At 59.4% G+C, this 27,997-nt stretch overlaps 2 protein-coding genes across 3 annotated transcripts in view; both read left to right on the forward strand.

Moving 5' to 3' along the window:
- GRIK5 (glutamate ionotropic receptor kainate type subunit 5) overlaps positions 1 to 2,427 on the forward strand; it is a 48,870-nt gene extending 46,443 nt beyond the window's left edge. For both annotated transcript variants that reach the window (XM_057314426.1, XM_026482189.4), the window contains exon 20: positions 1,429 to 2,427. In XM_057314426.1, the coding sequence (XP_057170409.1) occupies positions 1,429 to 1,857 (429 nt within the window). In that variant the 3' untranslated portion in view covers positions 1,858 to 2,427. The remainder of the gene's footprint in view (positions 1 to 1,428) is intronic.
- ATP1A3 (ATPase Na+/K+ transporting subunit alpha 3) lies at positions 2,109 to 26,775 on the forward strand. The gene is made up of 25 exons (XM_057314642.1): positions 2,109 to 2,141; positions 6,355 to 6,574; positions 6,630 to 6,691; positions 11,193 to 11,282; positions 11,421 to 11,480; positions 12,237 to 12,440; positions 13,893 to 14,006; positions 14,119 to 14,253; positions 14,847 to 14,964; positions 15,105 to 15,373; positions 16,898 to 17,096; positions 17,174 to 17,283; positions 17,366 to 17,500; positions 19,274 to 19,466; positions 19,776 to 19,951; positions 20,040 to 20,176; positions 20,472 to 20,622; positions 20,703 to 20,871; positions 23,427 to 23,581; positions 23,658 to 23,781; positions 24,531 to 24,676; positions 25,058 to 25,188; positions 25,536 to 25,637; positions 26,098 to 26,189; positions 26,390 to 26,775. The coding sequence occupies exons 1-25, from the start codon at positions 2,109 to 2,111 to the stop codon at positions 26,416 to 26,418; spliced, it is 3,354 nt and encodes a 1,117-aa protein (XP_057170625.1). The 3' UTR covers positions 26,419 to 26,775.
- The last annotated feature ends 1,222 nt before the right edge of the window (positions 26,776 to 27,997 follow it).

Consider the following 27,997-nt stretch of genomic DNA (forward strand, 5'->3'; position numbering starts at 1 on the left):
GGGGACCTCTCGATAGGGCCGCTTGGGTGTCCTCACACCGTGGCAGCTGACTTCACCCCAGAGTGAGTGATCCAAGGGCGAACCAGGCAGAGGCTAAAACGTCAGCTGACTAGTCAGCTGACTAGCTGTATTCTGCTGGTCACACAGCAGCCCCGAAGCAAAGGCAGAGGGGACTACAGGGGGCGGGAACACTGGAGGGCAGGACCCTGGAGGCTGCCTGCCTTAACTCCCCCATGCGCCTCCCTTGCAGGGACCTTTCCCCAGAACCAGGCTTTGTACACTCAGCCCCATACTCCACATCACCCCGTGGATGTCTGAAAGAGAGCCCACGGAACATCACGTGGCCAATGCAGAGCTCCTGCCCACACACCAGACACCGCCGTCATTCCACTTGCTCAGGCCAAGATGTGATTACCCTACACTCTCCCCTCTCTCTCAGCCCGTCCTGTTGGCTCCATCTTCGAAACAGACCCAGAATCCATCCCCTTCTCACCTCCTTGGCCGCTGCCACTCAGCTTGCCCTTGGCCTCCCTAGTCTGTTCCCAACACAGTGAAAGTACCACAGTCCTTAAAGCTCCCCAATGCCTCCCACCTGACTGGGAATAAAAGCCAAGCCCTTCCAGGAGCCTAGGGGCCCCATTGCTCCTCTGACCTCTTCTTCTCCCTCTGTCTCCCTGTGTCCCCCATTCTGGCCACCCTGCTCTGCTGGTGGTTCCCCTGGCCCCCCAGCATCTCTGTCCTGCTGAGGCATCTGCCTGCTCTCCTCCCAGGCTCCAGGGCTCACCCAGCACTGCCTTCCAGTCTCACTGAAGGTCTTCTTCCCCAAGAGTGGTCCCTGACGTCCCTACTCCAGATGCAGCATCACTCCCCACCTCTCTTCCTGATTTTATTTTTCTCCAAAGCACTCCTCACCAGCTAACATGCTACCTACATTTATGGCCTTCCCCCCCCCCCCCCCCCCGTCTCTGCACGCTGGAATACAACCTCCATGAGGGCAGGGACTTCTCTCTGTTTTGTTCTCTGCATACAGCAGGCACTCAGTAAGTGTCTTGCAATAATGGTAGCATGAGAGGCACAAGATGGAAAATAAGCAGGAGGTAGTCAGAGACTCGGGAGTGATAAGAAAGGGAGAGGAGCCTAGATAGGAGGTGAGGGTGGACTCGGGGAGAAACCCTGAGAATGGAAGGGGAGAGAGAAGCGGAGAGACAGAGGAGTTGAGAGGCAGAGAGTTGAGGCCGGCAGAGAGGTGAGGCCGGCAGAGCCCGGAAAGAGCAGAGGATGAGAGGGGGAAGGAGAGGAGGACTGTTTTTAGGGGAGGCAGGAAGGGGAGAGCAGACGCAGAAGCCAGGCGAAGGGGCGGCGGCGAGGAGAGCGCTGTCGTCGCCGGTCGGACGGTGACCACCGCGCCCCGTCCTGCGCCGCCCACAGGTGTCGGTGTGCCAGGAGATGCTGCAGGAGCTGCGGCACGCGGTGTCTTGTCGCAAGACGTCGCGTTCCCGCCGGCGCCGGCGCCCGGGCGGCCCGAGCCGGGCCCTGCTGTCGCTGCGCGCGGTCCGTGAGATGCGCCTCAGCAACGGCAAGCTCTACTCGGCCGGCGCGGGCGGGGATGCGGGCGGCGCGCACGGGGGTCCCCAGCGCCTCCTGGACGACCCGGGGCCGCCCGGCGGGGCCCGGCCCTCCGCCCCCACGCCCTGCACCCACGTGCGCGTCTGCCAGGAGTGTCGGCGCATCCAGGCGCTGCGGGCGTCCGGGGCTGGCGCGCCCCCGCGTGGCTTAGGCGCCCCCGCCGAAGCCACGAGCCCGCCCCGGCCGCGGCCCGGCCCCGCCGGCCCCCGCGAGCTGGCCGAGCACGAGTGACCACGGGCGGAGCCGGGCTGGCGGCCGGACTGATCGCAGGGACGGGGTCCGCCCCAGGCCCGGGCCGCCCCCTCTTCCCCAGCGGGCAAGGGACGGGACTTGTGCCCCCCGCACCGGTGCGCCGGACGCCGCGATTTTGCCTTCGGCTTACGGTGAAGTCCTGCGAGGCCCGGCTCCTGAGCTTGCCTGCGCCCCCTATTGGACTCGCCAGACGGTGCCGCGGACCCTGCACTCCGCCCCCGACTGCGGACATGAGCGCAGGAACCGAGGACTTCAGGGGCCGGGTACTGCGGAGCCGTTCCAGAAGCGGAAAGCAGTCCGCGAGGAGAGCCCCATCCTGCGACTGCTCAGGCTCCCCAAGACTTGACACAGCCCTCCCCACTTCTGGAGGAGGGGAGGGCCTTTGGGCAGATGGGTGTCCCCTGGCGCCCCTCAACTCTTCTCTTTCTCTCTTTTTTTTGGGGAGAAACCTCGGAATTTCTATGAGACCCCCCCAGGGAGGAGGTCAGTTGGGCCCCCTACCCTCCCCCTGCCACACCCCTGTCCCTGTTGGAATAAAAAAAAGAACAAAACCCCAAAACTGGGGATACCTGGGTCTCATTTCCTGGGGGTGTGAGGGCATTAAAGTCTTGGGCTCCCCAGGGAGTCTGCTGAGAACCACACACTGGACGGTCACTCCTGGACTCTCTCCACCCTTGGGCCCTGCCCTCAGGCAGCAGGTCAGCCCAGGTCCTGGCAGCTGGCCCCTCTCCACTGACCTTCTCTCAGGACAGAAGGAGGCTGCAACAGAGACCCTGAGACAGATGGAGAAAGATGCAGGGATCTGGAGAGGCGGAGACACCAGGGAACAGAGACACAGAAAGACAGAAACCAGATGGGGTTAGGGGGAGGGGAGGGTGAGTGAACTGCTTAGTGTGGTGGTGCCTGGGTGGCCACACAGTGACAAGTGTGTGCTTGGGCCAGGGTGATTTGATGACTTTTTAATTGTGGGCATGTGTGTGTATGTACGCCTGTGAGGCCGTCTTCAACTGTCTGTGACTGTGACCCTGTGTTTCTGCTGAAAGTGTGCCTCCCCAGCCCCCAAGAGAGGAAGTGAGAAATCCCAGTGGGGGGGGGGTGGTGGCTGAAGGGCTGGTTGAACAGGGAGAGGGGTGGGTCCGCTTTCTGTCCCCGCCTTCCCCGCCTCCCCCCTGTCGCCCTGCTGGAGGTTTCCACTGGAAACTGCAGCTGAGAAAGGACGAGTGAAGGTCACACAGCGAGAGCCATAACGAGGCCGAGTAGAAGGGGGAGAGATGGAGAGGTGGAGAGAGAGAGGAAGAGATGGGGTAGGGGTGGGGGAGAGAGAGAGATGGGGAGAGACAAGGAGGGGGGCTGAGAGGTGGGGGGAGAGAGAGTTGGGGCTGAGAGGGGGAGAGGCAGAGAGAGACATACCGTGATTAGGTGAGATGGAATGGAGAAGGGGACAAGAGACTGAGACAGGCGGGGAGACAGATGAAGCAGGAAGTTAAGAGACCCCAGGGAATTGGGGCTGAGAGAAGCAGAGATTGAGGTGGGACAGAGGCAGGCTAGAGATGGGAAGCCAAAGAAAACTAGATGGAGAGGGGAGGGGGCCGGAGTGGTGAGGAAAGCCAGACTGAGTGGGACCCAGCTGGGAAAGGAGAGGCTGGGCCCTCCCCTCCGGCAGGGTGCCGGAACCCGGGAGCTGTCCGTTCAGCACCGTCCTGGTGGGGACTGGCGCGCACTGTCCTGTCTCCCTTGCGGGGCCGGCGGGCATCCAGGAGAAACTGCCTGGTACACAGCACCCCCCGTCTCCTCCCGGCCCCTTCTTTGTCTCCGGCACTTGCTGTGTGTGTGCCCCTTGGGGACAGGTGTGGGGGTGAGCTTGTCTCAGGGTCTAAGTTGTCCCCACATCTATTGCACAGACTTTAATCAATGTCTCTGCCCTTGGGCTGGACTCTCAGTCTATTGAGGTGACTAGAATATGATTGCAGACATTTCTGGTCTCTCTAGATCTCTGTCCCCATACCATGCAGCTGATCTATGAGGTCTCTCCCCATTTCCGAGTCTCCCACCCCTCCCCATTTCTGCTCCAAGTGTCTCCCTCGTCTTTATCTCTGAGTCTCCCCAGTTTGCCTAATGTGTCTCTGCCTGGCTCTCTTTGTCCCTGTGGCTCTCTGTCACCTTCACCGAGTAATTTTGTTGCTCTGTTTCCCTCCATCTGTTTTCTCATCTGTCTTTGCCGGTCTCTCTGTCTTTGTCAGTCTGTCTGTATCTGCCTCTACTTGGTTCTGAACTGTGTCCATTTCTCTTAAGTCTCTCTTTATGACTCTCTCACCAAGCTCTCCTGTCTGTGTCCATTCCTGTGACCTTCCTAAGGCTTCCCTCCTCCCCCCCCAACTTCTGCAGAGCCTCGCGCTGGGAGCATGGTGCACAGTCATCAGTCTCACCAGGCTCGTGTCTGAGGAGGGAGTGCATAAAGGGGGACATAAGCCTGTATCTGGGTGTCGTGGGGGGGGCCGAGATCTCCCCCAGGCAAACTGGAGAACAGGGAGAGAGAGAGCCTAGAATCTCCTGGGATCCAAACACCTTTAGGTATCTCTATCCCCCCAACCCCCTTGCCCATGGTCTAGGCCCTTCCCTGCCAGAAACAGACAAGGTGTAGGTGGCAGGGCGGGGAGATACTATATGTTGACAGATCCTCCCCCCACCACACACACCCCCAGGAAGGGGGCAGAATTGCAGTGGGGACCTGAGGGCCAACCACCTGGGCTAGAAGATGTGGCTCCCCCCCACCTTCCCCAGTCTCCATGGAGACAGGCCAGGTCTGCAGGCCCAGCCTCCTTTGCTGCATATTCGGCCTCCCTATTACCATGGCAACAAAGGACAGCGGGGAGGGATGGGGATGGGTCAGAGTACAGGATTGGGCCGAGGCTCTGTGTGCTGGGGAAAGCCAGGGAAGCTGACTCCCTGCCCCCCTTTACTCCCAGGCCCTGTCTCCTTGTCCGTGTTTGTCTCTCTTCGGCTTTGAATCTCTGTCTCTCTGTTTCTCTTTATTTGTGTCTCATTCTGGCTTTTAGCCTTTCACATATTTCCCTGATCAGGCCCTTAACCTTCACCACCCACCCCCCATGCACATCAGGCTCACTCTGTGCCCCTTGCCTGTGTCCCCCAGGCCTCCACTCCCACAGGTGGGGAGGATACCCACATTCTGAGGAAGCTACAGGGACAGGTGTTCACTTGCTCTCTGCCCTTTCTATAATCCCCTGGGAAAGTCTGAGGTGTTCCTCAGAGAGCAAAGTGTGGGGGTGAGAGGCTGGGACTGCTCAGGCTTCGATGGGCAGCTGATAGGGTGTTGTGTGTATGTGGCAGTCCTGGAGTGCGTGTGCATACACACACTGAGACGGGACGTGTGTGGCATGTGGGTGGGGGCACTGGGACGTGTTTGCAGGTGTCTGTGTTAGCACTGCAATACGTGATGTGTGCAGTGTGGGAAGTGTGTGGGATGGTGTCGTGAGATCTGTTTCTGTGAATTATTGTTCTGGGTGTGAGTCTGTGTGCACCTTTTTGTCTGTCATTCACAATTAGCGACGCTTTGGCAGTTGTGCCCTGTGGACTTCTGCTTCTTGGGGAGGAGTGCGTGTGGTTATGTGTGTGCTGTTGTGTGACTGCAGCAGGGACCACAAAGGCTCATGGGGTGTGTGAGAGAGTGTGAGGCCTGTGAGTGTGTGATGGTGCCGAGTGTGGGTATGTTGGTCTGTGGGTTTACTGGTTGCGTGGTTGTGGGTCTCTTTGTGAAATGGTACAAGGCCAGGTGCAGTGGAGTGTGTGATGTGCATGTCTGTGATGCAGTGTTCGGAGGGTGTGAGTCAGTCTACATAGCCCTTTATGACTGCGATTGTAATTCTGGTGTGGTGTGATGGGGGGTGCATTTTATTTCCACATGTTGGTGAATCTCTGGCATTGTGTGATGGGGTAGTGTAGTATGTGTTTGAGGGTCCATGCTGTTGTGTGTGATGGGGTGGTGGACGTGTGCATCCTCCCCATCTGGGCTATCTGGGTGATGGTTGTGTGTGAGTGTGAGGCTTGGTGGGGTCCTCTGGCTGTGATGTGTCTTCTGTGTACCCTCGCAGTTGTGTCTCCCTGCATAACTCTGCATTGTGTGTGGGGGCACACTAGTGAGGGGACCTCAAGGCTCCTTTCCCCTCTGCAGCACCCTTCCTAATTGTAGGGTCTTCCTTGCCTCTTAGGCCCCCTCCAGCTCCCCCTCCTGAACAACAACCCCATAAGGTCTCCAGCCCTCCCCTGTGCCCCCCCTTACTGTGGTGGTTTATAAGGGGCTTTCCCCCCTCCCGGTGTCCACGTCTCCCAACCCACCCCTCTCCCTGTGGCAACACCCCCACAGTGCGGGGATTTTCGGGGCGCTCTCTCCCTCAGCGCCCCACTGCGGGGGTCTCCAAGTTCCTCATTGCGGGGTCTCCGGAATCCCCCCTTCTGCAGCTCTCCCCCTTGGCGGTGCCGCCACTTTGCGGAGGCTGGGGGGCGGGGAGGACAGCTGCAGTACTGGGGGCGGGGCCGCGGGCCATCCGTCAGGGCGGCGGCGCCCCTGATTGGCCGGCGCCGGCCCCCCCGCGGGCGCGGGCATATGAGGAGGCGGAGGCGGCGGCCGCCGCAGACTCTGTGCGGGAGGGCTGCCGGCAGGACGGACGCGCGGACCGAGGCGCGGGCGCTGCAGAGGCCCCCCAGCCCGAGCCCGCGCCTGAGCCCGCCCTGAGGCCTCTGCCCCGGCCCCCGCCCCGCCCGTCCGCCCCTCTCCCCCGGAGCCGCCAAGATGGGGGTAGGTGCTCGGACCGGCCGGGCCGTGCGTGTGTGCGACATTGTGGGTCCAGTGACATTGGGGGCGGGGGGCGGGGGCTCCGGGACCCCTGCGGTCCGGGGCCAGGTCCGGGGGATCCGGCCCGTCCGTACGGTTGTGCCGCTGGTTGAGCGTGTGCGCGGGGCCGCCTGGGGCCGCGGGGTCTGTGGCGTATGTTGGCGTGTCTTTGTGTGCGGGGTCCGTGGGGCACCGATCGGCCCTTGACATCTCTGCCTGACCTGGTGCGGTTGCACGCTCCATCGTATGTGTGCATGTGCGTGTGCGTGTGCGCGTGTGTGAGCTCTTGGCTCTGTCAGGTCCTGCCAGCACCGTCTGCTAGCGATCGTGTGGCCCAGGTTGTGTCTGACTGTCTGCATTCGTGTCTGGGTTTGTCTGAGAGCTGGTGTTTGTGTCTGGGGGTGTTGAAAGCCCTCTGCTTCCCTGGCCGGGTGGGGACAGGTCCAGGCTATGGGATGAACACCAGATGACCTCTCTTTCTCCTTCCAGGCCTGGATGGGGGGGCTCCGCAGTGCGGCGGGTGGCCTGGGGCTGTGGTGTGTGTCCAGTTCCTAATCTGGGGAAGCTGATATGGGGCGGGGGGGGGGGGGGGCTGGGAGAAGTAGGAGAGCTGTGGCAGGGAGACTGAGTGCCTGGCTGAGGGCGCATGTGTGCACATGTGGGGGGTAGGGAGGTGGGGGGAGTGTATCGTGCATGTCTGGCTATGCCCTTGCCTCTGTGTCCGTGTGTCCTTGTCTGTCTGTGAGTCTCTCCAGCAGATGCCGCCTCCTTCCCTGGCTGACCACCTGATCCCCTCTGCAGCCCTGGATTCCTCCCTGCGTGTCTGGGGCGGGGCCATGGGGGGAGAGTGGGAGAAGGAGGCGGGTGGGCTGGGTAAGAAGAAGACAGAGGGTCGGGATGGGAAAGGCTAATGGAGAGGGGATATGAGGGATGGGGAGAAAGATGGCGGATGAAGGCTGAGGGGCCCAGGGATGGAGGTGGGGGGGGGCAGATGTGTGGCTTGGGGTGGGTGAGGGGGGATGGGGAGAAGAACTGGGTGGGAGATGTGGGGGCGGGGCGGGAGGTGAGAGTCAGTGATGGCTTCCAGGTAAGTGGAATGGAAGGAGGGAGGTGTGGGCAGATTGGAGGAGACTGACATTGTATGCCCCAGGGAGGGAAGAGGGGCATTAGGAAAAGAAGAGGGGCCAGGAGAAGAGAGGCACTTTAGACATGGGTTGCAGACAGAGAGGCAGAACCCTGTGGAAAGAGCAAAAGAAATAGGCAGAGACAGAGAGATGCTCTGAAAGAGACAGAGAGAAAGAGACACAGATGTAGAGACAAAGAGAGACACAGAGAGACATGAAGAGAGAGACATGGGTGAGACAAAGACATGGAGAGACACATCAGAGACAAAGAGAGAAACTGAGTCTGAGATTAGGAGACCCAAGGACAGACATTTCCTATCCAGAGACGACCAAAGTCAGCTCGAAGGGTGGGAGGAGGAGGCAGAGAGCACAAGGGAGGTGGAGAGAGAGATGCTCAGAGATGAAGGCCCCAGACACCCTGAGAGGGGGAGGGAGAGGTTGGCCAAGGTGCAGAAGCTGCGTGAGCTGGCGGGTGTCAGGGGGAGGCGGACAGCGGGAAATGGTGAGGAGACGCAGAGACTGGCTGCAGCGAGACAGGCGTGTCCCCCACCCTCAGAGGTGCTCCCGCCCTGCAGTGCGCCCATCTGGGCCTCCTGCCTTGACTGGGAAAGCCTCGGCTCCCCCTCCAACAGATGGAAGCCCGCCCCCAAGGGAGTCTGGTCATAGCAAGGGCAAGCAGAAGCCAAGGCTTGCCTGCCAGGGACTGGGGTGTCCCAGCCCCCTCCTCCCTCAGACCCAGAAGTCCAGGCCCCAGCCCTTCCTCCCTCAGACCCAGGGGCCCAGGCTCCCCCAGCCCCTCCACCCTCGGACCCAGGAGTCCAGAGCCCCCAGCCCCTCCACCCTCAGACCCAGGTCTCCAGGCCCCCAACCCCTCCTCTCTGAGACCTAGGAGTCCAGGACCCTCCTCCCTCAGACCCAGGAGTCCAGACCCCCTGCCCCTCCTCCCTCAAATGCAGGAGTCCAAGCCCCCAGCCCGTCTTCCCTCAGACCCAGGAGTCCAGGCCCCCAGCCCCTCCTCCCTCAGACCCAGGAGTCCAGGCCCCCAGCCCCCTCCTCCTTCAGCCCCAGGAGTCCAAGGCCCCCAGCCCCCTCCTCCCTCAGATCAGGGGTCCAGTTTCCACAGCCCCTCCTCCCTCAGCCCCAGGAGTCCAAGGCCCCCAGCCCCTCTTCCCTCAGATCAGGGGTCCACGTTCCCCAGCCCCTCCTCCCTCAGACCCAGGAGTCCAAGACCCCCAGCCCCCTTCTCCCACAGACCAGGGATCCAGGCCCTGAGCCCCTCCTCCCTCCAAGCAGCGGCTCCCAGCCTTCCCCAAGGTTTCAAGGGTGGGCTGCTGGTTTTCTCCCCCACTCCTGCCAGGGCCCCATCTCTCTCCTCTCTTGCCTTCCCCCTCCTTTCTCTACCTTGACCCTGTGACCTTCTATCTCCACACCTCTCCATCCATGGGGCCACCCCTGTGGGCAGGTAAGACCCCTCCTGGTGCAGGGAGTGGAGGCATGTCCTCCCTGTCCCCCAGGCCTCCGTGCTTTTGAGTCAGACGCAGTGTTGCTGCAGGGCTGGCCCAGGGCCAAGCCTCCCTCCCACCCTCCTAAACCCTCTCAGAGGCTCTCAGGCCTCCAGGCTGCAGTAACCCCCAGGCTCAGCCTCTGGGTCTGGGGGCAGCCGGCAGGCAGCTCAGCCCTCTACAAGGTCACAAGGGGATTAGCACTGAGCTGCCTGAGCCTGGGATCCCAGCTTGGCTCTGGGCCCGCAGGATCTGTCAGCAGCCCTCTTCCAGCACCTGGCCTCGCCCCACCCCTCCTGCCAGCCTCCAGGGACACTGCCTTCCCCATCTGCCCAAGCCCCCAGACTGGAACCTCCCTCACCCCCTCACACTGCATCCAGTTCAAGCCAGGCCTGGGGCTTCTGTACCCCAAATCCTAGCCAGCTCCTAGTCTGCCCTCCAGAGCCCTGACCTTGCCCATCCCCTGTTCAAAGCTGTCCGTGGCTGCCACCAACCCCCGAGAGAGAGGCCAGGGCCCACAGCTTGTCAGTCAAGGCCCTTGGGACTGGCTGGGTATCCAGCCAGGCCACCATCCTGGAGCATAGTAGGCTGCCTCCCGGGCTTTTGTCCCAGCTGTGACCAACACCTGCAGTACCCTTTCCTCTGTCCCTGCCAGGCCTGTGGGGTCTCCCAGGTTCTCCCTGTCTTTGAGAGACCCATGGGGCTGTGGAAAGGAGCCCAGGAAAAGAGCCGGGTAGAGAAGACAGGGAGGGTGACAGGAGGGGGAAACCTGGAGCTGGAAGGACGGAGATGCCGAGATGCACCCGAGAGAGACAGATAGACAAGAAGGTCGCAGAGAGAGACAGCCAGAGACAGACAAGGCAGCTGAGACAGGAGAGGTGGAGAGGGAGAGACACATGAAGCATTCCAGAGGAGGACACAGCTGGAAAGTTGAAGACAGACTCATGACAGAGAATGGCAGAGAGAAGGATGGAGAAAGACACGGAGGTGGAAATACTGACACTCAGAGACAGTCTGAGATCCCGTAACACATCAACTTGGAGAGACATGGGAACCCAGAGAGAACCAGAGACAGATTTAGCCAGATGCCGGGAGAGATCGTTCAAGAGATGCAGACAGACATTATGTGAGACAGAGAGACATACAGAGCCAGAGATCAGTCAGACAGAATTATACAGAGACACGTGCTGAGAGACTTAGAGGCAAAGAGACAGACGACATAAAGTGACGAAGGAGAGAGAGCAGGGAGAGAAACAGCCACAGAGAGACAGAGATGGCGAGATAAAGAGGTAGGAGACAGAGAGACAAAAAAGAACAATAAGACAGAAGGGGACAAACTGAGACTGAGAGAGATAGATCCAGAGACAGAGAAATACGGACAAAGCAAGAGACCTCTGGACACTCTGGGAGTTGGGACAGGCCCAGGAGGAGGGAGAAAGAGACACACACAGAGATAAAGAGACACCAAGTGACTGAAGGAGAGAGAACCACAGAGACAGGCAGAGAAACAGAGGGAGACAGAAGCACAGACAGACCTGGACAGAGACCCTCAGGGACAGAGACCCAGAGATAACATGGCGCCAGAGACAGTGAGGCCAATCGAAGAGACGAGACCCACGGGTTCTGAGAGACAACCACTCAGAGACACAGGGCAGAGACAGGGAGGTGCAGGCAAGCCCTGACAGACAGACAGCGACCCCCAGAGCCAGCCCCTGCCCAAGGCGCACACCTGTACAGAAGCAGGCCGGGGCGGGGGCCTGGAGGGCCGGTGTCCCCCTTGTAACCCCTTCTCGCCCACAGTCTGGTGGCTCTGACAGCTATCGTGTCGCCACCTCGCAGGACAAGAAAGATGACAAGGGCTCGCCCAAGAAGAGCAAGGGCACCAAAGAGCGCAGGGACCTGGATGACCTCAAGAAGGAGGTGGCTATGGTAAGCCCCACCCTTTGCACCCACACACCCGCCCAGAGCAGAGATGTGGCCAGGGATGGGCCTCACGCTCTCAGGTCTTGCCCCAGCCCCTGAAAGGCCTTGGCTCTCATTGCCTCCCACCAAATTCTCGTTCCCCAGACAGAGCACAAGATGTCAGTGGAAGAGGTCTGCCGGAAATACAACACAGACTGTGTGCAGGTGCGGCTGGTCCTGAAGGAGGAGGGCTTCCGGGAGGAGGGGCTGGGGGGCTTGGACCTTTTAGTCTGAGGGTGGAGGGGCTGGGCGCCTGGACCCCTGGGTCTGAGGGAAGAGGGGCTGGGGGTCTGGACCCCTGAATCTGAGGGAGGAGGGGCTGGGGGCCTGGACTCCTGGCTCTGAGGGAGGAGGGGCTGGGGGTCTGGACTCCTGGGTCTGAGGGAAGAGGGGCTGGGGGCCTGGACCCCTGAGTCTGAGGGAGGACAGTCTTAGGGCCTGGACCCTTGGGTCTGAGGGAGGAGGGGCTGGGGGTCTTGACCCCTGGGTCTGAGGGAGCAAGGTCCGGGGGCCTGGACCCCTGGGTCTGAGGGAAGAGGGGCTGGGGGTCTGGACCCCTGAATCTGAGGGAGGAGGGGCTGGGGGCCTGGACCCCTGAATCTGAGGGAGGAGGGGCTGGGGGCCTGGACTCCTGGCTCTGAGGGAGGAGGGGCTGGGGGCCTGGACCCCTGAGTCTGAGGGAGGAAGGTCTGGGGGCCTGGACCCCTGGGTCTGAGAGAGGAGGGGCTAGAGGCCTGGACCCCTGGGTCTGAGAGAGGAGGGGCTGGGGGCCTGGACCCCTGGGTCTGAGGGAAGAGGGGCTGGGGTCCTGGACCCTTGGGTAGAGGGAGGAGGGGCTGGGGGCCTGGGGTGCTTTGGGGTGAAGCGTTGGGGTACCAAGGTGGCTCAGGGAGGGTTCTGTGTGAGTCCTGTGTCCCCCAGGGTCTGACCCACAGCAAAGCTCAAGAGATCCTGGCCCGGGATGGGCCTAATGCGCTCACACCACCGCCTACCACCCCAGAATGGGTCAAGTTCTGCCGCCAGCTCTTCGGGGGCTTCTCAATCCTGCTGTGGATTGGAGCCATCCTCTGCTTCCTGGCCTATGGCATCCAGGCGGGCACAGAGGACGACCCCTCGGGTGACAATGTGAGTGCCCTCCACCCTGCCCTGTGCCAGGGCCTGAACATTTAGGGGCGTACACCCTGCCCCGCGTTTCCTGCCCCTTCCGGCTTCTCAAAGCCCACTCCCCCGCTCTCCCTCATCGGACCTGCATGATCACTCGGTGAGAGAACCAGAGAAGGTCTAAGGAAACTGAGGCTCAGTAAAGCCAAGTAACTTGTGTGCCGTGTGGTGTGTGTGAGCTGAGGCTCTGTCCCAGGGCTTTGTGATCCCGGTGGCCTTGGGGACAAACACCACCAGGTGGTCATCACCTGAAAGGTCCCCCCAAAAAGTGAGTGCGCTCATGTAGCGAGCCAGGCGCATCCAGCTGCAGCTCTGTCGGGACCCCTCCCGCAATGCAGGGGACACATGGGGGGACGCGGTCTCAACGGACCCCGTGCCCATAAACACAGACCCGCACACTGACCACATGGAGATCCTTGCACAGGCACGTGCACACACATGCAGAGTCAACACCATCACGCTGGACGCAGACTCAGACACACAGGCACAGACACAGGCGTGGATGGAACTCAGACACACACAGAGCTGCAGGCCTAGCCTGCAGACAGACAGACTGACCTGCCAGTCAAGCACAGACAGATCGTATTCCCAGACATTAAAACTCAGGGAGCCTGACTGGCTTTGTCGGGGGAGCATGTGACTCTTGATCTCGGAGTCCTGAGTTCGAGTCCCATGTTGGGTGTAGAGATTACGAAAATCAATCGATCAATAAAACTTAAAAAAAAAAAAAGGAAATTAAAACCTAAACAGGCAGATAGACCCAGGCAGACCAAGAGAGAGTGACAGAGAGACAGAAATCCACATACAGAGACTCAAACACAAACGGTCCCATAAATTCATTATTTTTTATTTTTTTAAAAGATTTTATTTATTTATTTGACAGAGAGAGACAGCCAGCGAGAGAGGGAACACAAGCAGGGGGAGTGGGAGAGGAAGAAGCAGGCTCCCAGTGGAGGAGCCTGATGTGGGGCTCGATCCCATGGATCCAGGATCACGCCCTGAGCCGAAGGCAGCTGCTTAACGACTGAGCCACCCAGGCGCCCCAGTCCCATAAATTTAAAGCCAGGCATGCAAACCGTCGGACAGACACACAGACTTAAACACAGACAGACACATGGACAGATAATAGCATACACTCAGATTCTCCAATGCAGACAGAAAGACAGATGGACGCACAAAATCAAGAGAAGGACTGACCTAGAGATTCAAACGCACCCATGTGCGGAAAGAGGGACCCTAACGTTATCAGGCAGACAGACACACGGACCCTCAAGTAGACACAGCCTGGGGTCAGACACACAAATATGGACACCGCCCCCCCCCCCGCCGTGGACTCAGAGTTCCCTTCCCAGATTCTATCTCGGGGTGAGGCTGGTAGGGAGCGGCTCTGAGGCGCGACCCTGTGTCCCCCCACAGCTATATCTGGGCATCGTGTTGGCGGCTGTGGTCATCATCACCGGCTGCTTCTCCTACTACCAGGAGGCCAAGAGCTCCAAGATCATGGAGTCCTTCAAGAACATGGTTCCCCAGGTGAGGGGGGCCCCGGAAGGGGTCAGGTGGGGGTAGGAGGGTGGGGGTGAAGTGTGCCATCCAAGCCCCGGCAGAGAGCTGGGGCGCTGACTCTTCTCCATTCGGCCCCCAGCAAGCCCTGGTGATCCGTGAGGGGGAGAAGATGCAGGTGAACGCTGAGGAGGTGGTGGTTGGGGACCTGGTGGAGATCAAGGGTGGAGACCGAGTCCCGGCCGACCTACGAATCATCTCAGCCCATGGTTGCAAGGTGGGACCGGGACCTGAGGCCCAGCTCTGTCCTTCCTGGAGTGGCTCTGTGGTCCAGGCCCTCAGTCCCCTCCTCCCTCAGACTCAGGAGTCGTGCCCCCAGCCCCCTCCTCCTTCAGAACTAAGAGTCCAGGCCCCAGGCCCCTCTCTTTCAGAGCCAGGGTTCCAGGCCCCCAGATCCCTCCTCACTCAGACCCAGGAGTCCAGAGTCCCAGCACCCTCTTCCCTCAGACCCGGTAGTCCAGGCCCCCAATCTCCTCTTTCTCCCTCAGACCTAGGGATCTAGGGGTCCAGGCCCCCAGCCCCCTCTTCCCTCAGACCCAGGGGTCTAGGCCCCCAGTCCCTCCTCCCCCAGGACCCAGGAGTCCAGGCCCCTGCTCCCCACCCCCCCAGACCCATCGATACCTTAAACCATGGCAAGAAGCCTCTGCTTCCCACCTTCAAGAGCCCAGCCTCTAGCCCCCCGGACACAACTCACTCACCCAGAGTCCAGGCTTCTAGTTATGACCTCCACGGATACAGCCCTAGCTTGTCCTCTGGACAAGTGCTCCCTGACCCCAGGGCTGGGCCCTCTGTCCCTTCACCCATCCTCAGGTGGACAACTCCTCCCTGACCGGCGAATCAGAACCACAGACCCGCTCTCCTGACTGCACACACGACAACCCCTTGGAGACTCGGAACATTACCTTCTTTTCTACCAACTGCGTGGAAGGTGCGGCAGGGCACGGTGGGGGCACCCAGGTTGGGGCAGGGCTGGCCCAGACAGAGAGATGTGCGTCTGGGACTTGGGGTCCCTGTGAACCTCGCTGAGACCCCATCCCCAGCTCAGCCTCCTCCCCTCTGGCCCCACAGGCACAGCTCGCGGCGTGGTGGTGGCCACGGGTGACCGCACTGTCATGGGCCGCATTGCCACGCTGGCTTCAGGCCTGGAGGTGGGCAAGACGCCCATCGCCATCGAGATCGAGCACTTCATCCAGCTCATCACCGGTGTGGCTGTCTTCCTGGGCGTCTCCTTCTTCATCCTGTCCCTCATTCTCGGGTACACCTGGCTTGAGGCTGTCATCTTCCTCATCGGCATCATCGTGGCCAATGTCCCAGAGGGCCTGCTGGCCACCGTCACTGTAAGGGCCGGACCCCCATGTCTGAGGGAGGAGGGGTCTGGGGTCTGACTGCCGTGTTCCTGAGGAGGACACCTTGCACACTGAGGGCTGAGCCTCCTAGATCTTGAGTGACTGGGTCCGGGGACTCAGAAGGCCTTCTTAACAAAACAAACAAAAATCTCGAGGCACACTGCAAGGCATGAAGGGCGAACAGCCTATCATGTTCTTTTTTTCTTTTCTTTTTCTTTTTCTTTTGAGAAAGTGGGGGGAGTAAACGAGCAGGGGGAGGGGCAGAGGGAGAGGGAGAGAGAGAATCTCAAGCAGACTCCCAGCTCGGCACAGAGCCCAACACAGGCTCGATACCACGACCCTGAGATCATGACCTGAGCCGAAATCGAGAGTCGGTGCCTCAACCGACTGAGCCCCCCAGGAGCCCCGTCAGTCCTACCACTTTCTAAGTTAACTTACACAACTAAGAAGTACACCCTCATGGGGTTCCCGGCTGGTTCAGTCAGGAGAGCATATGACTCTTGATCTCGGGGTTGTGAGTTTGAGCTCCACGTTGGATGTAGAGATTACTTAAAAATAAAATCTTAAAAAAAAAAAAAGAAGTATATCCTCATGTAAAAGGTCCAAATAATACACTAAGATAGTTAAACAATAAAATAATACCACCCCCCACCACCCTGCTGCCCATTGGTCAGCCCCACCACAGAAGAGCATTGTCCACACTGCTTCCCGGCTGGTGTGGGCGTATTCCAGCCTGTGGGTCAATGCTGTCTTCACGGCACATAGACCCGGCCGTCCCAGAAATTCTCTGCTGCTTGCTTCTTTTTACTTAATGCATCCTGCCACGATTTCCCCATTAGCATGTTCAAAGCCAGGGTAGGTCAAAGGCTTTTTACAGACGTGGGGTCATGCATATGGACGCCCCGGGTGTGAGTCTGGGCGTGTACGGGTGGGCGGCACGCAGACTGAGTTCCCCAGAAACCCCCTTGAGACCTTGTCCAGCTTCTTTCCCCCAACCCAAAGGTAACCCCTACGCTGGCTTCCAGCAGTCTCACTGCACTGCATAGCAACGGGATAATCGAGTACAAACCCTTGTTTCCGGCTCAGTTTTGTGCTGGACACGACGTCCTTGAACTTCACCCGTGCGGGTGCAAGCAGCAGGAGCCTGCTCTTTCTTGTTGCTGCATATTATTCCATTTTTTATTCCTGCGGTTTATTTATCCCTTCCGTTGTTAGTAGATGTTTGCGTTGCCGATTATAAGGGTTGCCGGTGTGCCCAGAGCAGTAGCTGTCTTTGGGGGCACATCCGAGCCCACTTTTGTCGGTCCGTACCTTGGGATGGAATTGCTGGACGGCAACACTCTTCTGTGTGTGTGTCTGTCTTGTTGTTGTCTGATGTTTGGGGGCAGCGCTCTTTCCTTTCCCGGGCCACGCGGTTGCTGCTGGGCCGGGCAGGTGTGTCGGCGCTCGCGTTGCCGGTGCAAGCCTGCCACCCGGCTCCCCCGGTGACTGGCCCGCCCCTGGCACGTCCCCTAGGTGTGTCTGACGCTGACGGCCAAACGCATGGCGCGGAAGAACTGCCTGGTGAAAAACCTGGAGGCTGTCGAGACCCTGGGCTCCACATCCACCATCTGCTCGGACAAGACAGGGACCCTCACCCAGAACCGCATGACGGTTGCCCACATGTGGTTTGACAACCAGATCCATGAGGCCGACACCACCGAGGACCAGTCAGGTGAGGGTGGGGCCCCGGCGGGGACCGAGGGGGTCTGGCGCCAAGGCGCTGTGACAGGGGACATGTGCCTCCTTCAGGCACCTCGTTCGACAAGAGCTCACACACCTGGGTGGCCCTGTCCCACATTGCCGGACTCTGCAACCGTGCCGTCTTCAAGGGAGGTCAGGACAACATCCCTGTGCTCAAGGTACGTCCAGCTGCCCCCCTCGCCTTGGCCCTGCCCGTGGCCACCGCCGCTGCTCTGCTCTGACGGCCCTCTGTTCCCCCAGAGGGATGTGGCCGGGGATGCCTCTGAGTCTGCCCTGCTCAAGTGCATCGAGCTGTCCTCTGGCTCTGTGAAGCTGATGCGAGAACGAAACAAGAAAGTGGCCGAGATTCCCTTCAATTCCACCAACAAATACCAGGTACTGCCGGGCTGTCTAGGAGAGCTAGCCTGGACCTCGGTGCCTTGATCATGCCTGTAAGCGGTCACCTCTGCGCCACTGCCCCCCTTGCTTTGGACAAGTTACTAACCTTCCAGAGCCTTGGTTTCACCATCTGTGAAATGGGCATGATAGTGTCTACCCGGTTAGGTAAGGAACAGGCTGACCCAGAAGTAGTGAGAGCAAGGTCTCTGCCAGAGTGGGAGGCAGAGGCGTAAGGATCTTCCTGCAGCCAGGGAGCTCCCATTCATTCCACCAATATTCGCTTGAGCAGCCAGTGCATGTCAGGCGCACGTTTTTGGTGCTGGGGTGCCCATGGCAGTGAGTGAAACAGTGAAGTCGCTCCTCTCATGGAACTTACGTTCTAGTGCTGGAAGACAGTCCATGACAAAGGCATGAGGAAATACGGAATATGCTGGCTGCAGGTGTCTGGGGCAAAAGTATTCTAGGCAGTGGGCATAGCACGTGCAAAGGCCCTGAGGCAGGAGTGTATTAATGTGTCTGAACAACAGCCAGGCAGGCAGGGTGGTGGAGCAGGGAGCCTGGGAGTGTGCTGGAGGTAAGGACAGTGGGTGCCTGGCCAGGTCCCATGAGGCTCGTGGGCCGTGGAGAGGACTCAGGAATGACTCTAAGAGGGACATGAGCTCTGTGCAGAGGAGAGATGGGAGCTGACTCATGTTTTTTAAAAGACTTTCACTGAGATATAATTCATATATCATAGATCACCGACATAAATGTCACAGATACATGCAATCGCTCCACAAGTATGGAACATTCCATCCTGTCAAAAGGAAGTCTCACATTCCTTAGCTATTGCCCTCCTCTCCCCCATCTCCCTGATCCCTAAGCAACCGCTCATCCACTTTCTGTCTCTGTGCGTTGGCCAGTTCTGGCCGTTTTGTATAAATGGTATCACATAATACGAGGCATTTTGTGCCTGGCGTCTTTGCCGTCGTGTGACGTTCTCAAGGTTCGCTCACGTTGTGGTGTGTGCCGGTACCCTGGACCTCTGTCTGGCTGGGTAATGTTGCACTGCCGGCATAGTGCACAGTTTCTTGATCCCTCCAGCCGCTGACGGACGTTCGAGTCGTTCGCCCCTTTGCACTACAGTGTGATGCTGCTGGCTACTTCACGCACACGTTTCTCTGCGGACACACTTGCTGTGTCTCTTGGGTGTTGACTCGTGTAGTAACTCTCCTGTAGCCTTTTGGGGGGCTGTCAGACTATTTGCCAAAGTGGCTGCCCCGTTTCCCACAGACTCACGTTTCTTAAAGGATCCTCCTGGCTGCGGTGGAGAGGCAGTATTATGGGCTGGGGCGGGCAGGCACAGACACTCAGTGTGATATTTCCTCTGAGAGATGGGGGTGGCCGGATGGGGTCGGCAAGAGGGAAGGTGAGAAGAGGTCAGAATCTGGGTGTATTTGAGAAGTGAGCTGAGCAGATTTGGTGATAGGTCAGATGTGGGATGAGAGGAAGCCGGGTGAGGCAGGGAGAGAGATTTCTGTGAGCGAGCCCCACGGGCAGAAACATCTGTGAGATAGAGAGACAGAAATGGGCAGGGGTGAGCCGAGATCTCTGTGACAGACTCCGAGAACCAGATGGAGATCTCTTGGGTAGAGAGTTTGGGGCAGTGCATTCTGGGGGAGCCCCGGCTGTGGTCTGTCCTGGCTCGCATGGCTCAAGCCGGAGGCTGGGGGCCGTCCTGTCCCCCAGCTGGGTCCCGCCGAGGCTCAGGAATGCCCGCCCTCTCCACAGCTCTCCATCCATGAGACTGAGGACCCCAACGACAACCGATACCTGCTGGTGATGAAGGGTGCCCCCGAGCGTATCCTGGACCGCTGCTCCACCATCCTGCTGCAGGGCAAGGAGCAGCCCCTGGATGAGGAGATGAAGGAGGCCTTCCAGAACGCCTACCTTGAGCTCGGTGGCCTGGGCGAGCGCGTGCTGGGTGCGCACCTCGGGGGGGGGTGCTGATGTGGGGCAGGGGCTGGGCCAGCTCGGGGGGGGGGGTCCCTTGAGGCTGCATGGAGCCTGGCTCAGAATAAGTCCTCCCAGAATGCACCGTGAATGCATGAATGAATGAGCGAGTGTGTGTATGAACGAGAGGGGGAGGCATCTTTAGGGGAAGAATGTTGACAGACTGTGCCCCCGGGTGGGGCTACCCTGACGGCAGGGACCCCGGCGGCCAAGAGCTGTGGGCGGGAGGGTGGCGGTCTGAGGCTGGAGCCCTCATGCCCCCACCCCGTCTTGCCATCAGGTTTCTGCCATTACTACCTGCCCGAGGAGCAGTTCCCCAAGGGCTTTGCCTTCGACTGTGACGATGTGAACTTCACCACAGACAACCTCTGCTTCGTCGGCCTCATGTCCATGATCGACCCGCCCCGGGCGGCCGTCCCCGACGCCGTGGGCAAGTGCCGTAGCGCCGGCATCAAGGTGTGGCCCGGGGCAGCGGGGGAGGCGGGGTCGGGGGCCCCCGGGGGGGCCAGCGGTGAGGCTGGACCACCCCAAACAATGCCCACAGGTCATCATGGTCACGGGTGATCACCCCATCACGGCAAAGGCCATCGCCAAGGGTGTGGGCATCATCTCCGAGGGCAACGAGACAGTGGAGGACATCGCTGCCCGGCTCAACATTCCCGTCAGCCAGGTCAACCCCCGGTGAGCCGCCCCCCCCCCCGCCCCAGCCTCCCTCCAGGACGGCCTGTCCCCCTTCCTCTGGCTCTCAGCACCTGGGCCCCACGCCCCCTCCATGTGTGAGAACGGGCAGCGTGGGGCAGGTCTGCATCTGAGCCTCGCTGCTCACGAGCCGTGTGACCCTGGGCAAGTCACTTACACTTCCTGAGCCTCGATTTCAGAGCCCGGCCCTCCTGTCCCTCCTGTTTGTGGGTTCGGCCTGCCTGGCCGTCTGTCCATTTGTCCCCATGTGTCCTGACCAGCTCCCTGCTCTTCCCAGGGATGCCAAGGCCTGTGTGATCCATGGCACTGATCTTAAGGACTTCACCTCGGAGCAAATCGACGAGATCCTGCAGAACCACACGGAGATCGTCTTCGCCCGCACGTCCCCCCAGCAGAAGCTCATTATTGTGGAAGGCTGTCAGAGACAGGTGTGCTTGGGCTGAGGCCCCTCGCAGGAGGGGGCTGGGGCCAGGCCTCTGGGCGTCCTCCTCACCCCCTCTCCCTCCAGGGAGCCATCGTGGCTGTGACCGGGGATGGCGTGAACGACTCCCCCGCCCTGAAGAAGGCAGACATCGGGGTGGCCATGGGCATTGCCGGCTCGGACGTGTCCAAGCAGGCAGCGGACATGATTCTGCTGGATGACAACTTTGCCTCCATCGTCACGGGTGTGGAGGAGGGTGAGTTGGCTGGGGAGGTCCTGGAGACTGGGGTTCCTGCAGGAGGCCCTGAGAAGTGCTGGAGGCACCGGCCAGGGCTGTGGCGGAATGCGCAGTAGGGAGATAACCAGAATCATTCCGAGCCCCGGGTGGAGTCTGAAGCCCGTCTTTTCCAGTCTTCCTCCCCCACAATGGGGTTGGGGGCTCCCTGGGGACAGGGCTGAGCTGATGCCCTTCTGGGGCCCAGCCTCGCCCACTGTAGGGCAGTCTGGCCGGCAAGGCAGACGTAGAAAGCATTTTGAAAACGCCTGTGAGTGAGACCACGGGGAAGCCGAGGGTCCTTCGGGAGCCCTGTGGAGGTCCCTCACCCAGCCTGGGGTCAGGGCGGCAAGGAAGCTTCTAGAATGGACAGAATCACTCTACGGCATCCCAAGGGCCGAGCTGGAACGTACAGTGCCAAGAAAGGGAGCTGCGGACAGAGGAATGGAGCGTGCACAGGCCAGGCACTGGGAGGGAGCCCATGTGTAGGGCCGGGGACACCGAGCCCAGGCTGCAGAGCCGACGGGCACCACCGCCTCCTGGTGGGCCTCGATGTGGCCACAGATGGCACTTGTTCATATTTAATTTCATTCTGATCATCAAAGCAATTCCCGATAATTATAGGAAATGTAGACAAGCATTAAGAGGAAAATTGGAATCACCCAGAACCTCGCCATCCAGAAATAATCCCTATTCATGCTGTGATGCATTTCCTTCCAGTTCCTCTCTCTGTTGGAAATGTCCCCAGGGTAAAAAAAAAAAAAAATAATGCATGATAAAAGAGGATGCAAACGATAAAGCTGAGCCTGAAGTAACAAATTAAATGCTCTTATCCGTTGCCTCCTTTGTCCCAGAAGACATTGTGGTTAATCCGTTCTTCTTCCCCGAGACATCTATGGTTTGCAGTGCACAGCCTTACGGATACACCGGTCACACCTTGCAGACAGGCTTCCCACCTGTATCGGGCTCCCACCTTGAGTCTCTTGCCTGGTGCTGGAGAGACAGTTTTGAGCAGAGCGGACACTGTCCCTCCCCTACAGGGGCAGCTTTAGACAAGTTCACAAACACAACATGACAAACATAGTTGTAAATGGTAGCAGGTGCTAGGAAGCCAACAAGTAGGATGCCATGGTAGGTAATAACCGTGGTCCTACCCAGATAAGGGTGGGCAAGGCAGGCCTCTCGGAGGTGGGGGGGGACCCACCAAGTTTAACTTCCAGGAGAGGAAATTCCAGGCATACCGCAGAGCAAAGAGCATCGTGAACCCCCACGTCCCCATCCCCCAGCACCATTACCGCGCGGGGCCCATCGTGTTTGTCTCAACACAAACACTGGATTGTGTTGAAGCACATTTCAGTCATTTCCTCCGTCAGTACCGGGAGTTTGTGGAAGGCAGAGCGTGCACGGCAGGAATAGGAAAGAGGGGGTCTTACTTTTACACCAAGGCGATCAGAGCATTCCTATCACTGTGCAGCCCCCCTTTCTGTTCCACATGAATGACGTATCTTGTTGCTTGTGCCTCTCAGCGCACCTGGGACGGGGGGGGGGGGGGGGCGCTGCTGGCTGGGTTAATCTTTAGCTTCTTTTATTTTTTTTATTTTAAAGATTTTATTTATTTATTTGAGAGAGAGAGAGAGAACTCACGAGAGGGGGGAGGGTCAGAGGGAGAAGCAGACTCCCCACTGAGCAGGGAGCCCGATGCGGGACTCAGTCCCAGGACCCCGGGATCGTGACCTGAGCCAAAGGCAGACGCTTCACCGACTGAGCCCCCCCAGGCGCCCCCAGCGTCTTTTTATTCTATACACACTGGACTGATTGAGTTTGTATTGAGATATGACAGGCATACAGTAAGCTGGGCAGCTTGATGAATTTTTACACGCGTACACACCCATGTGACCACCAGACCCCGACCAAGATAAAGAACATTTCCAGCCCTGTTAGGGTTTCATCAGGTTCCCTCCAGCCCATAGCTCCCCTCCCAGAAATAAGCCGTACCCTGACTTTTAGCACGAGGCAGTAGTTCCGAACCTCACACGGAGTCATGCAATATGAGCCCTTTTGTGTCTAGCTTTTTTCGCTCGAAATAACATCTGTGAAATTCATCCGTGGAGTTGGGTGTGTCAATTGCTCGTTCCCTTTTCTTGCTGAGGGGTATTCTGCTGTATGGAGGGACCGTAGTTCATTTATCCACTCCCATGCCGATGGGCATTGCGGTCGGTTCTGTGTTTCGGCGAGGGGGACTAACGCTATGGTGAACCTTCTCGTACTCGCTCTTCGGTGGACATGAACACTCCTTCAAATCTAGGAGTGGGATTACCGGGTCAATAGAGTAGGGGGCTGTTTAACTTTAATACGAACTGCCAGTCTTCCCAAATGGCTATATTTCAAGAACGTTTGAACGGGGTGCCCTGGTTGGATGTTTGTGTGGGAAGGTGGGCAGGTGGGAGGGTGGATTGGAAAGGACTCTGGGACAGGGCAGGGAAGGGGCGGGGGCCTGGATGCCCGATGCCCGCGATCTGAGACTGCCCCTGCCCCAGGCCGCCTGATCTTCGACAACCTGAAGAAATCCATCGCCTACACCCTGACCAGCAACATCCCTGAGATCACGCCCTTCTTGCTATTCATTATGGCCAACATCCCACTGCCTCTGGGCACCATCACCATCCTCTGCATCGACCTGGGCACTGACATGGTGAGCCCCCGCCACCCTCTGGGCCCTAGGAGGGGAGGGTCCCCTACTTCCAGCTCACGTGGCCTCTCCTGCCCAGGTCCCTGCCATCTCATTGGCATACGAGGCTGCAGAGAGTGACATCATGAAGAGACAGCCCAGAAACCCCCGCACCGACAAACTGGTCAATGAGAGGCTCATCAGCATGGCCTATGGGCAGATTGGTGAGGACTCAGGGACCCCACCTCGTTTGTGGCTGGATGCCCAGTGCCTGGCCCATAGTGGGCACTCTGGAACCTTGTGTTGGATGAGTGGGGTGAAAGCAGGATTTGGTCCTGGAGGTTTGGGAGGAGAGACTTGCAGATGGGTGGTGCTCTCCAAGGCAGGGCCAGTACAGGTGGAGGACAGGCCTGGGGGTGCCTCTGGGGAGCACATGGGACACCAAGCGGCAGATCAGGGTTGGCCCCGGGCTGGCCACTGCAGAGCCCACTGCCCCACCTGCCTCCATGGTGGGAAAGACAAGATCAACCCGTGAGTGCTCTGTGGGCAGGAGTGAACCCCATCCCTTCCCACCTCCTTCTGAACCTGCTGCTGGAGGTGCCTGTGCGGGGTCTTGGAGGTGCTGAGCTCCTCCTTGCTGGGAATGTTCCAGAAAGCAGAGGCTTCATGGTGGTGGTCAGAGGCCCAGGGAGATCATTCCTGCCTGGGGGAGCCTTCAGACTGAAACCTGGGGGTTCCCAGGGACTCCCTGATGTTTAGGTGGCCTGGGTCAGGTGGGAGAGACCCTCCAGGGGAGTCCCTTCCCTGAGGCTCCTGTCCCAGGTGGCCCATGGCAGGTGCTCACGCTCGGGCCCGGGTTCTGACGTAGCCTCCCCACCATCTCCCAGTGGGAGTCTCACAGGGCCTCCGAGGTGCCCCGGGCTGCCTGCCGGCCCCAACCTGAGCCTTTTCTCATCTCCTCCCCACCCCCCAGGAATGATCCAGGCTCTCGGTGGCTTCTTTTCCTACTTTGTGATCCTGGCAGAAAATGGTTTCTTACCCAGCAACCTGGTGGGCATCCGGCTGAACTGGGACGACCGCACCGTCAATGACCTGGAGGACAGTTACGGGCAGCAGTGGGTGAGTGGGCGGGCCCTGCAGCATTGGGTGGGGGGCTCCCAGTCAGCGCCCCTGCCCACAGCAGGGAGGAGCCCCCATCCGCTGTCCCAGCCTGAGGGGGGTGCTTCCTAAGACGGCCCCTCAGCCCCAGGGGCCCCATCGAGACCTCTGCCCGGGGCTCAGGCTTCCTGGCGCTCTTGGCCCAGCCCACCGAGGTGCTCCCGACCTCTGTCCGTGGTCTGCCCCACCAGCCACAGAAGGGAGTCCCCCCCTCGGGACAGAGTCCCTGCCTGCTCTGGGGCCGGTGCAGGGGCCGCAGGGGTGGGGCATGAGGGTCCCCAGAAGGGGCTGGGCTGCAGGTGTGCTGACTGCCGCCCTGCACGCTTCTCCTCGCTCCTGCAGACCTACGAGCAGAGGAAGGTGGTGGAGTTCACGTGCCACACGGCCTTCTTCGTGAGCATCGTGGTCGTGCAGTGGGCCGACTTGATCATCTGCAAGACCCGGAGGAACTCGGTCTTCCAGCAGGGCATGAAGTGAGGGCCGGCGGCACGAGGCTCTGTTCTGTCCCTCCCCGCGTGCGCCACATGTCAGTCTTTGCCCCTGAGGGTCCCATCTATTGTGGATTCTCTCCGTCTGTCTCTCTGTCTGTGTTGGGGGGGGGGGTGGGAGTGTCACTTGGGGTCCCCTTCCCCGCCTGTCTGTGTGTTGCTGTCTCTGTCTGTCTGCCTTTCTCCTTCTGTTCCCATCTCTCTGTCTCCCTGTTCGTCCCTCTGTCTGCGTGCCTCCGGGCTGTCTGTCTCCGTCCACCTCTGGGTCTGCCTGTCTCTGTGGGGCTGGGGGCCGGGTCAGGTCCTGAGTTCCCGCCTGCCTGTGCCTCCAGGAACAAGATCCTGATCTTCGGGCTGTTTGAGGAGACGGCGCTCGCTGCCTTCCTGTCCTATTGCCCTGGCATGGACGTGGCTCTCCGCATGTACCCTCTCAAGTGAGTGCCCCTCGCCCTCCGCCTCCTGCTCCCAGACCCTCCGAGGAGCCTTCCCCGTGGGACAGCCTCCCAGGCCCCACGTGGGTCTCAAGCCCCACCTCTCCTGCTGTCTCTTTGGGCGCCCCCCATCACAGGCCCTGTTCTTCCCCCCCCCCAAAGATTATCTTTAAGTGATCTCTGCACCCAGTGTGGGGCTCAAACTCACAATCCTGAGATCGAGAGCCACCCACTCCACCAACTGGGTTCTGATCCCGCTGAGCCCTCCCCAGGGTGGGGGGGGCTGTGCTTTCAGGGGGGCCACTTGGCAGGCCCCAGCCTGCAGCCTGGGCCAGGGCGCCCCTTGCATGTGGGCACAGAGGGCAAGGGAGAATCCCCCCCAGGGTGGCCCTCCTGTTCTCCTGCTTCTGTGTCCCCTGGGACGGACCCATCACCAACGCTCTCTTGCTCTCTGTCTCTGCAGGCCCAGCTGGTGGTTCTGTGCCTTCCCTTACAGTTTCCTCATCTTCGTCTACGACGAGATCCGCAAACTCATCCTGCGCAGGAACCCCGGGGGTGAGGGGGCTCCCGGGGTGGAGGGCGAGGCTGGGGGGCAGGGGCGCAGGGGGAGGGGCGGCGGGCAGAGCACTGTGCTGACCTCTCTGTCTCCCCCACGTCCCTTCTTCTCTCTTCCTGGCTCTTCGGTCCCCCTCCTCTCTGTCTCTGTCTCGTGCCCTTCTCCATGTCTCTCTCTCTCTTTCTTTCTTTGTCTCCAGGTTGGGTGGAGAAGGAAACCTACTACTGACCTCACCCCCCCACATCGCCCATCTCTTCCCTGCCCCCCAAGCCCAGGACAACCCTCACCAGTCCCCCCATTTTGTATTCTGGGGGAGGGGCCCTCTCTCCCCATGGCCCCACCTTGGCCCCTGCCCCCTCAATTTATCTCCTGCCTCCCCACCTCCCCCCTCTGGCTGGCTTCTCTCTCCAACCTTCCCCCAGACCCCCTCTCCCCCTCTCTCTTTTCTGTGTCACTGTTCCTCTCCCTCTCCTCACCCCTTCCTCCCGGCCCCCTCTGCGCCCCCTCCCTGGGCTCTTTTTTACTCCCCCTCACCCCCGGCTGATGCCATCTCTGGTTCTGGACAATTATCAAATATATCAGTGGGGAGAGAGAAGCGCGTGTGTGTCGTGCTTGCTTTCTGGTCCTGGGGGTGGGGGGGGTGGGGGGGTCGTGTCCCCGGTGCTGGCTCCCATGGCCAGGTGATCCACACAACCCCAGGAGCCATGGGATCAGAGTCACCGGGTCATGGGGTGTTAGACCCAACCAAGGTTACAGTGAGAGCAGCTTCAAATCACCAGGCAGTGGGATTATGGAGTCAGAACAGGGAAGAGGCAGGAAGTCAGACTGGGAATCCTCTCCTATTGGAGGAGGAAGGGGAAGGGGGGACAATGCTGGTGACAATGATGACAACAATGGTGATGATGGTGATTCCCTGAGTGCCCGGTCTGTGCTCTGCCCTCTTGTGCCTCAGCTCATTCAGTCCTCACAAGCTGTGAGGCACAGAGAGGGAAAGTGACCTGGTCAAGGCCACACAGCCAAGAAGTGACAAATCTGGGATCTGAACCTCAGGTGTCCAACCTCTAAGTATGTGCTATTCTCTCGCTCTTTTTATTGAGATGAACTTTCAGTGAAGTGCAAAAATCTTAAGGGCACAGCTCAAGGATTTTTAAAATGACATTGCGGGGCGCCCAGGTGGCTCAGTCAATCAAGCATCGGACTCTTGATCTCAGCTCAGGTCTTGATCTCGGGGTCATGAGTTTGAGCCCTGCATTGGGTTCCACGCTGGGTGCGGAGCCTACTTTTAAAAAAAAGAAAAAAAGAAAAAGAAAAAGAAAAGGATTGCGTTGCATAACCACCACCCAGATCAAGGTACGGAACATTTCCACCCGCCCAGAAAGTTCCTTCATGCCCCTCTCCAGTCAGCGCACCTCCTCCACCGGGGGCTGCCCTGATTTCTGTCATCATCCTTTAGTTGCACCTGTTCTTGGACTTTGTATAAATGAAATCTTACAAGTGTGTTGTCTCGCGTGTCCAGCTTGTGCTCGGCATGCCTGTGAGAGTCACCCACGTTGTCCCACGTGTCGGTCGCTTTGGGAGCTGCTAGAAATGGGACCATTCTAACAGTGTCTTCCAACGACACATGTCTGCATCTCTGTTGGGCTCATGCTTAGGAAAGAGATTGGTGATCGTGGCACGGATTGTGTTTAATAGAAACGGCCACACTCTTTCCAGAACTCGGGGATCATTCGGCATTCCCTCCAGGTATTGTTAATCGTTTGACTTCCAGCCATTCTGGTTGGGCAGCAGCACCCCTTGGCTCGAGGGG

The sequence above is a fragment of the Ursus arctos genome, unplaced genomic scaffold (assembly GCF_023065955.2).
Source record: "Ursus arctos isolate Adak ecotype North America unplaced genomic scaffold, UrsArc2.0 scaffold_19, whole genome shotgun sequence".
Classification (NCBI taxonomy): Eukaryota; Metazoa; Chordata; class Mammalia; order Carnivora; family Ursidae; genus Ursus; species Ursus arctos.